General features: G+C 51.0%; 1 protein-coding gene across 1 annotated transcript in view; it reads left to right on the top strand.

Moving 5' to 3' along the window:
- ccdc30 (coiled-coil domain containing 30) overlaps positions 1-10,197 on the top strand; it is a 40,515-nt gene extending 30,318 nt beyond the window's left edge. The window contains exons 22-27 of the mRNA XM_061259140.1: positions 3,177-3,298; positions 4,137-4,278; positions 4,525-4,661; positions 5,091-5,208; positions 6,490-6,557; positions 6,662-10,197. Of these exons, the coding sequence (XP_061115124.1) occupies positions 3,177-3,298; positions 4,137-4,278; positions 4,525-4,661; positions 5,091-5,208; positions 6,490-6,557; positions 6,662-6,875 (801 nt within the window). The 3' untranslated portion in view covers positions 6,876-10,197. The remainder of the gene's footprint in view (positions 1-3,176; positions 3,299-4,136; positions 4,279-4,524; positions 4,662-5,090; positions 5,209-6,489; positions 6,558-6,661) is intronic.
- The last annotated feature ends 273 nt before the right edge of the window (positions 10,198-10,470 follow it).

The raw sequence follows: 10,470 nt of genomic DNA on the forward strand, positions 1-10,470 counted from the left end.
AGTATGGAAAGTGATCCCAGCCAAAATGAGTCATGGTGATTCTTCAGCCTGCTGACACGGCAAAAATTTGCCACGTCAACAGAGGAAGTCTGAATGTCCTTTTGGGCACGTCTACAGAGAAAACGAGGTGAGGTGATCAGATGACCTTTTTTAAAAGGGTTTTGGCATCAGTGGCGTTCCACACACACAGGCCTTCAGACTGATGCTCCGCATTGCCTTTCAGAGTGTGCGCTCATTTCAGAATTCACGACGCAGCAGTCTGCCGTAGCGGGATATGACGAGAGCTAGCAGAACCGCAGTCACATTACCCAGCTTCGGATTATTTGGCCATCACTGTTAACTGCCTGTTGGGTGAGCTCCGAGTTTAAGAAGGCTTGAACAGCGGAGTCATGCAGTTGTACGGTTATCTTTGTTGTGCTGTTAGCAGTTGAAATTGTACTTCCCTCGAGGGCAGGGGTGTCAAACTGAATTCCCAAGGGGCCGCAATGTCTGCTGGTTTTTGTGGTTTCCTTTCAATTAGCTGTCAATTAAGGCCTCGCGAACAAGATGTGTCCATTCTTTAGCCAATCAATGACTTAAATCAACCACAGGTTCTGAGAACAACTCGAAAACCGGCAGACACCACGGCCCTCCAGGACTGGAGTTTGACACCTGTGCTCTAGGGTCTTTCAGCGCACTTATCCCTGGTTATGGGTATGCATCTTGCACTCTTGTTGTACGTCGCTCTGGATAAGAGTGTCTGCCAAATTCCAGTAATAGAATGGAATGGAATGTCATGCACAAGGGCTGTGGGGATAGGAATGGCCAAAAATGATCATGGAAAAGTTTGGAAAAAAACAAGCCAGTAGAATACTACTGAGTTCTGCCCCCTGAACACTAGTCTCAGGCCCCAGCCCCTCCCTCTCTGCCCCCTGAACACCAGACTCAGGCCCCAGCCCCTCTCTGTTCTGCCCCCTGAACACCAGACTCAGGCCCCAGCCCCTCTCTGTTCTGCCCCCTGAACACCAGACTCAGGCCCCAGCCCCTCTCTGTTCTGCCCCCTGAACACCAGTCTCAGGCCCCAGCCCCTCTCTGTTCTGCCCCCTGAACACCAGACTCAGGCCCCAGCCCCTCTCTGTTCTGCCCCCTGAACACCAGACTCAGGCCCCAGCCCCTCTCTGTTCTGCCCCCTGAACACCAGACTCAGGCCCCAGCCCCTCTCTGTTCTGCCCCCTGAACACCAGACTCAGGTCCCAGCCCCTCTCTGTTCTGCCCCCTGCACACCATTCTCAGGCCCCAGCCCCTCTCTGTTCTGCCCCCTGCACACCATTCTCAGGCCCCAGCCCCTCTCTGTCCTGCCCCCTGAACACCAGACTCAGGCCCCAGCCCCTCTCTGTTCTGCCCCCTGCACACCATTCTCAGGCCCCAGCCCCTCTCTGTCCTGCCCCCTGAACACCAGACTCAGGCCCCAGCCCCTCTCTGTTCTGCCCCCTGAACACCAGACCTAGGCCCCAGCCCCTCTCTGTTCTGCCCCCTGAACACCAGACTCAGGCCCCAGCCCCTCTCTGTTCTTCCCCCTGAACACCAGACTCAGGCCCCAGCCCCTCTCTGTTCTGCCCCCTGAACACCAGTCTCAGGCCCCAGCCCCTCTCTGTCCTGCCCCCTGAACACCAGACTCAGGCCCCAGCCCCTCTCTGTTCTGCCCCCTGAACACCAGACTCAGGCCCCAGCCCCTCTCTGTTCTGCCCCCTGAACACCAGACTCAGGCCCCAGCCCCTCTCTGCCCCCTGAACACCAGTCTCAGGCCCCAGCCCCTCTCTGTTCTGCCCCCTGAACACCAGACTCAGGCCCCAGCCCCTCTCTGTTCTGCCCCCTGCACACCAGACTCAGGCCTCAGCCCCTCTCTGTCCTGCCCCCTGAACACCAGTCTCAGGCCCCAGCCCCTCTCTGTTCTGCCCCCTGCACACCAGACTCAGGCCCCAGCCCCTCTCTGTTCTGCCCCCTGAACACCAGACTCAGGCCCCAGCCCCTCTCTGTTCTGCCCCCTGCACACCAGACTCAGGCCCCAGCCCCTCTCTGTTCTGCCCCCTGAACACCAGACCTAGGCCCCAGCCCCTCTCTGTTCTGCCCCCTGCACACCAGACTCAGGCCCCAGCCCCTCTCTGTTCTGCCCCCTGAACACCAGACCTAGGCCCCAGCCCCTCTCTGTTCTGCCCCCTGCACACCAGACTCAGGCCCCAGCCCCTCTCTGTTCTGCCCCCTGAACACCAGACTCAGGCCCCAGCCCCTCTCTGTTCTGCCCCCTGAACACCAGACTCAGGCCCCAGCCCCTCTCTGTTCTGCCCCCTGAACACCAGACTCAGGCCCCAGCCCCTCTCTGTTCTGCCCCCTGAACACCAGTCTCAGGCCCCAGCCCCTCTCTGTTCTGCCCCCTGCACACCAGACTCAGGCCCCAGCCCCTCTCTGTTCTGCCCCCTGAACACCAGACTCAGGCCCCAGCCCCTCTCTGTTCTGCCCCCTGAACACCAGACTCAGGCCCCAGCCCCTCTCTGCCCCCTGAACACCAGACTCAGGCCCCAGCCCCTCTCTGTTCTGCCCCCTGAACACCAGACTCAGGCCCCAGCCCCTCTCTGTTCTGCCCCCTGAACACCAGACTCAGGCCCCAGCCCCTCTCTGTTCTGCCCCCTGAACACCAGACTCAGGCCCCAGCCCCTCTCTGTCCTGCCCCCTGAACACCAGACTCAGGCCCCAGCCCCTCTCTGTTCTGCCCCCTGAACACCAGTCTCAGGCCCCAGCCCCTCTCTGCCCCCTGCACACCAGACTCAGGCCCCAGCCCCTCTCTGTTCTGCCCCCTGAACACCAGTCTCAGGCCCCAGCCCCTCTCTGTTCTGCCCCCTGAACACCAGTCTCAGGCCCCAGCCCCTCTCTGCCCCCTGAACACCAGACTCAGGTCCCAGCCCCTCTCTGTTCTGCCCCCTGCACACCAGACCTAGGCCCCAGCCCCTCTCTGTTCTGCCCCCTGCACACCAGACTCAGGTCCCAGCCCCTCTCTGTTCTGCCCCCTGAACACCAGTCTCAGGCCCCAGCCCCTCTCTGTTCTGCCCCCTGCACACCAGACTCAGGCCCCAGCCCCTCTCTGTTCTGCCCCCTGCACACCAGTCTCAGGCCCCAGCCCCTCTCTGTTCTGCCCCCTGTAGCAGCAGCTCAGCTCCCAGGCCTGTAAGGCGCTGCAGGAGCAGCTGGGCTCCAGCCAGCAGGAGTCAGAGAGCCTGCAAGAGGAGCTGCTGCAGGTCATCCAGCAGCTGGACACGCAAATCAGGTAAACACACAGACACAGACACACACACGCAAATCAGGTAAACACACGCGCGCGCACACAGACACACACACGCAAATCAGGTAAACACACAGGCGCGCACACAGACACACAGACACACACACGCAAATCAGGAAAACACACGCGCGCGCACACAGACACACACACGCAAATCAGGTAAACACACGCGCGCACACAGACACACACACGCAAATCAGGTAAACACACACGCGCACAGAGACGCACAGACACACACACGCAAATCAGGTAAACACACGCGCGCACACAGACACACACACGCAAATCAGGTAAACACGCACGCGCACAGACACACACGCAAATCAGGTAAACACACACGCGCAGAGACGCACAGACACACACACGCAAATCAGGTAAACACACGCACGCACAGACACACAGACACACACGCAAATCAGGTAAACACACGCACGCGCACAGACACACAGACACACACGCAAATCAGGTAAACACACGCACGCGCACAGACACACAGACACACACACGCAAATCAGGTAAACACACGCGCACGCACAGACACACACGTGCAAATCAGGTAAACACACAGGCGCGCACAGACACACACACGCAAATCAGGTAAACACACAGTTGCTCAGACACACACACGCAAATCAGGTAAACACACGCACAAATGTGCACACTCACACATACATGCCCAGACACGGACACACGCACGCCCGGATATCCCAGTTCCTCAAAACCACTTCACTTCACTTCACTTCACTTTCGACTGACAAAGGTAGAAAGCCAGCTTACAATCCGGAACACAGATTGCATTGCATTGCATTTACCATCTACACAGGAAGTACAACGAGAAGCAGGCCCACCACAGGATGAAGCTCCGCAAGGCCAAACAGATCTTCCTAAAAGAGACGGCACAGAGGGACGGAAGGATCCAGAAACTGGAGAACGATCTGGCCCTCGCCACCAGCCTGTCCGAGAAGGTGAGCGGGACCGCGTCGGCCCGATTTAAGCCTCTGGTTTTGTAACTCTGGAGGCGGTGTGCTCTCTGGTTTTGTAACTCTGAAAGGGGGGTGTGCTCTCTGGTTTTGTAACTCTGGAAGGGGGGTGTGCTCTCTGGTTTTGTAACTCTGGAGGCGGTGTGCTCTCTGGTTTTCTAACTCTGAAAGGGGGGTGTGCTCTCTGGTTTTGTAACTCTGGAGGTGGTGTGCTCTCTGTACCCCGAGCAGGAGCGGGACTGGATCAGCACGGTGATGGACGAGAACGAGAAGCTGCTCCTGGAGCAGCGGGACCTGCTGAGGAGGCTCAACGAGGCCGAGGAGGTGGGGAGCAGCAGCCAGAGCACCGCCTCCACCATCCAGCACAGGTAACACCTGACCCCCCAAATCCACCATCCAGCACAGGTAACACCTGACCCCCCAAATCCACCATCCAGCACAGGTAACACCTGACCCCCTAAATCCACCATCCAGCACAGGTAACACCTGACCCCCTAAATCCACCATCCAGCACAGGTAACATCTGACCCCCCAAATCCACCATCCAGCACAGGTAACACCTGACCCCCCAAATCCACCATCCAGCACAGGTAACACCTGACCCCCTAAATCCACCATCCAGCACAGGTAACACCTGACCCCCCCCCCCCCCTAAATCCACCATCCAGCACAGGTAACACCTTACCCCCCAAATCCACTGTCCAGCGTAGAGTCTACACGGTTGAAAAACATGACTGACCGTCTCGAGCGTTCGGTTCAAGGACGCCGACGACCGTGCTCTTCCTGTGTTCCCCCAGGGTGAAGTTTCTGGAGGAGGAGAACAGGTACCTCGAGGACAAAACCCTCCACCTGTCCAGTCAGGTGGGAGCTCTGGAGAGAGCCCTCAGGAAGGTGCAGTCCGTCTGCAACATGGAGGTGCGGAAACCCGTCGCTTATACCAGAACGTTTTCTTCCATTGGTTTTTACCCCTCAGTTTGGAGTCTCATATTTCAATAATTTTATGCATTTCTTTTTTTGATTCATTCATATTTATACAAGCAGGGTCCTCAGACTGGTGTGGGTGCAGGCAAACCAAGAAGTTACACACCTGATTCAACTAATCATGGTCCTTCGCAGAGACTTTGCTGCTGCTTGGTTGAAACAAAAACCTGCTCCCACACCAGCTGTACTGCATCGTTCCCTGCAATGATTTGTGTATTTGTATTTGTTAGTCAAACCAAAAGTAAACCAGCAGGAGAAAACGGTTTGCTTTCTGCTGGGCTGCAGCCCTAAACATTGTGTCCCAGTATGGGTTGTAGCTATATTTTAAAGCATAGTTGTCAAACTCCAGTCCTGGAGGGCCGTAGTGTCTGCTGGTTTTTGGGGTGTTCTGGGTTCATTCAAGTCATTGATTGGTTAAAGTATCCACACGCCTTGTTCTCAAGGCCTTAATTGGCCTTAATTGGCAGCTGATTGAAAGGAAACCACAAAAACCCGCAGACACTGCGGCCCCCTGGGAATTCAGTTTGACACCCCTGTTTTAAAGTAACATGGTACATTTTCTGTTTCACCACCGACTGCGCTTGATCGCTGTCGATCGGGGTGGCCAATCATGTGCCATCTCACCGGCTGAGAGAAGGCAGGTTTTCATTCCAACCAATCGCAACATCAGCTGATTTCGCCAATTAACTCACCCTCAACCAGAGAGAGGGCACTACTTGGTGAAATTAGCTGGTGTAGTGATTGGCTGGAGATACTCCTTGGTGAAATCAGCTGGTGTAGTGATTGGCTGGAGGCAGTACTTGGGGAAATGAGCTGGTGTAATGATTGGCTGGATGCACTGCTTGGTGAAATGAGCTGGTGTAATGATTGGCTGGAGGCATTGCTTGGTGAAATCAGCTGGTGTAGTGATTGGCTGGAGGCAGTACTTGGTGAAATCACCTGGCGTAGTGATTGGTTGGAATAAAACCCTGCACACTTTTCAGCCCTCAGGCCATTGAGTAAGCAGGTTAAGATAGATTTGGGAGAGCTGCGTTCGTCCTTCATGATGTTGTGTTAAATTTGATTAAAATGCAATATTCAATTTTGGTCAACATGTTGATTCATTTCATTTTCATTTCTGGAATATCACTGAATCTACAATAGGGCAATTTAGGACTGAAGTCCCCCTAACCGTGGTGCCTGCACATTTCCATTGACCTTTATCTTTTCTGTTAGGACCTGAAGAAAATATTTCCCTCCGAGTGTCTTCTCAATGAAAGCTTTCTGCAAACCTCCAATTCCAGGTAAAGCGTTGCTTTTTTTTCTTTTTCTTTCTTTAGTTTCCCCTGAGACCGAGTAGACCCCATGAAGCCACCCTTAACGTAACGGAAGGTGTGTTCGTCCACAGTATGATGTCGGGAGTGTGCGACACGCTGGGCCTTCTCGACGCCATCCGTAAGGTGAAAGCGGGAGACCCCACAGACGGGCCCAAGACGCCGTCCCCCGTCCCGCCCTCCCAGACCTCAGAACTGGGCTACCTGAACGTGACCTCCCCCATGGCCCCCACGCGTCCTCACTGCGGCCCAGAGGAGAGCCACAGTTTGGGGCTCGATGAGGTGTAAGGGGTCCTGCTGAGTCCCACTTGTCTTTTGCACCAAGGGGCCATTCTCTCGGGGTTAATAATTGTAATAATAATACTAATATTATTATCAATAAGTTATTTTCTGCTGCTGTTGCTACGCGACCCCCTTCTGCACAACGGCTGAGATTGGCTGGATCTCTTGCCGTCTGCCCTATGCCGGTACCCTCTTGGACCGACCCGGAGACTCACCCCGAGATTCACGCGACTTGCAAGAATCCAACCCCACTAAGTTTGTGCACACTACTTAACAATGAAGTTGACCGCTTTGGAAATACTGAGCTAGAGAAGAAGACAGCAATGGCTGATTAGAGTGACCGGTCCCGACTCAAAAACCACCGCTGCCCATCTGTTGACATCAGTGGTCCTCACTCCTGGTTCTGGAGAGCCGCAGGGTGTGCTGGGGTCCTCACTCCTGGTTCTGGAGAGCCGCAGGGTGTGCTGGGGTCCTCACTCCTGGTCCTGGAGAGCCGCAGGGTGTGCTGGGGTCCTCACTCCTGGTTCTGGAGAGCTGCAGGGTGTGCTGGCTTTCCTTGTTACTCTGCACTTAATTTGTCAATGAAAGCAGTTGATTACAAACTTTACCAACCTCAACTGGTGGGTTAATGTATCAGAATCGGTTGCAGCTTTTTAGGCGTGGATGAGTGGATGAATAGGACTATCACCCAACCAGAACGTTTTGTGGTCGTGCTGCTAATCTGCTGGAACCTGAAGGCAGTGAACATTTGAGTTTGACCCGGTACGACATTCATCGTCCGTCGGACGTGCACTGTGAATACCCATAGTGCCCTGAATAATACAGGAGCTCTGATTGGTTCAACGTAATTAAAGCCAAAGGAAAGAAAGTCGGAACGTTTATATTTGCATATATGCGTTTTTGTTGTGTTTTTTTTAAGAGCAAGAACGGGAACTCTTTACTGTGGCAATAAAAAGGTAACGTCACTTGTTCGGACATATCTCATACTGCAAGTGTGTGACAATCACTGTGCAACAGTGACAATCCCTGTGGTACAAAGCAAGTGTGCAAAACCATTTGACTAAAGCACTTTAAAAAAACCACAAAATAAAACCTATACTTTTATGGTCTTTGGCCCACCTGCATACCACTCCTAAATAAGATGGTACTGTTGGTACTTTTGAGGGATTTTATTTTTATTATTGCTTTACACCGTAACCGGCAACAAATGCTTAAATGAAATGTTCACCTTGTGCTTTTACACCAGTTGTTTTACGAGGGTAAAACAGGTTATTGCATATACTGCATATACATGTAAACAAAATGAAATTATATATACTCATCCCACCGGTCAGAAGAATTATGATTGAGTGGAAAATCTTCCACAGAAGTTGTTTATCATAAATGGCTCCATTTCTCAAGCAGGCGGGGGTGAGAAAAGGCCACATATTTTCATATCTTAATCTGTTTTCTAAATGTATTCCCTGCTGTTAGCCAGCCACGCAGTCACATTATTTGTGAAGAAAATAAGAATTGACCTCTCCGCTATTTTACTGATAGGTCTCTACTTATGACATATGTAACTATGTGGGCAGCTGTCACAGTGAGCCATTTTACCGTGTTGCTGGTCCGAGAAGGGTGGGAAATCGTCATACTCTTAGCCATGAAAACGGAGGCCCGAAGTTTAGTTGTGCATTGCACTAAATGTGGCTGTGGTTTTGATTCACAGAACCCTTTGTCTTTTTCTTTTTCGCAGGGACATTTAAATTTAATGTACGATAGTGTTGTATGAAACGTTTTGAATGTTTCCATGCGGAAGCATTGCCAGCTGTGTGGTTTTCATAAACAAGCCCCTGGCGCAGGATCTAATTTTATAACATCGCGTTTTTTTCCCCCGAACTTCAAGGATGTTTCTGTAGCAGCATACGCGTATGTTGCCCGAGCTTGGAATTAAAGCTTTAGAAGTTTGCTGAACAGATTTATGTAAGCGACAAAATAATGAAATCATGTAGCATGAAAAAAAAAACCCCAACAACAATCATTGACTAGAAGGGTACAGAACACATCTTGGCCATGTCTGATGTTTACAGATATTTTGGATCTACCGGCATATGCTATCTTTCCTTTCCACTGTTCTCGTCTGAATTAATACGGTACTGCAATTTTTGTGCCAGCTTCAAGCAGAAGGGCTCATGACAAACAAAATGGCCTTCCTTGAAGTTATAGCCTATGTATTTTTAAAAATGTATTTATTATTATTTTGGTGTATTTAACTGTTTTAGCCAAGACGGACAAATTTCATCATTCCTTTCATACCAGCTACTTGAAATATGACTGCAATTTCACTTGGCTGTTGTCCACAAATGTCAGGTGTGTCATGCAGGAAATGCCAGTCATGTTGTGGTGCTTTTGCAGGGAGAAAGACTGCTTTAATGGTGACGCTGAGTGTCTGGTGGCGGGGAGTCTAGAAAAAACCACCTCCTGTGGTTTTACATCGCATGGCCTAACTCCAAAGTTGAAGAGGACATTCTTGTCACATGAAACTAAATTCACAAGCTACTTGTTTAAAAAATTACATAAATAAAAAAGCCATTTGGCTTTCTAGCTAAGCTATAGTAGCCGTTTGCGTGGGTGTTTTAGTTGTTACATAGATGTACCGGTTACCATATTTTCCCCATAGCATTTGAGTTTAGTTCGAATTTCAGTGAGACCTCCCCCCATATTTATCTCCTATTCGGAATTGCCAATTGTACAGTGCTCTCCCATCTTAGACGTGCCACTCGTACCCTCACCAATAAGAGATCTTCGTAGCTGACGAACAGCCCGCAGAATAGCGCAGGGTAGCTCGTGGCAATTCATCCAGCCGGGAACCTGAAAGCACCTGGTGAGCAAAACGGTCATATCCACCACTGTAGGTTCCTGGTCGAAGGTGTAATTTTTTGTCATGACTTCATATCTTCTGCAAACAGCTGCATAGTGTACTTTGGACTTCTTACCCCATGAAGGGTGTTATATAGAGCAATGCGTTTTATGTGAAATATTTATACACAAAAAAAGACGACAGTTATGTTCTTTTACAATTTTGTGTGCCGTGCCTGTAATATGAGGGAGTAATGTATACTTGACGAGCAGTATCCAACTGCTAAATAAAGAGTACTGGTACGGTTATTGCAACACTACAGTCAGGCTGACATGCCAAGAAGGGAGCAGAATATTATGAGGAAATAACCTGTGATTTTTATCGACTGTACTTTTTGATTGTTCTCCGGTTTCATTTGTTGAATTGTACAAGTGTCCAAAAAAACATTGTATTTTTCATAATTAAATGCCCAAATTCTCAAATACAGAATCATTCATTTTCTGAGGTTTGGTGTAGACACATCTATCAGTCTAAGGTCAAAGATATTTCTGTCATATTCAAGATTTACCATGAAGCAGCTATATCAGAATTAGACAATGATGTATACATACTTTACATACTGTAACGGTCCAGTTTAAACGGAGGCAGAGACGTGAGCTTGTGGTTATCTTTTTAAACTTTATTGTCGAGAAGCCACACAAATAACAACAACTCGACTTACGCCGACCCGGAAACACATCCCCTTGGCTGGCAGCGCTTATG

This window comes from Conger conger, chromosome 10, assembly GCF_963514075.1.
Source record: "Conger conger chromosome 10, fConCon1.1, whole genome shotgun sequence".
NCBI classification, from domain to species: Eukaryota; Metazoa; Chordata; class Actinopteri; order Anguilliformes; family Congridae; genus Conger; species Conger conger.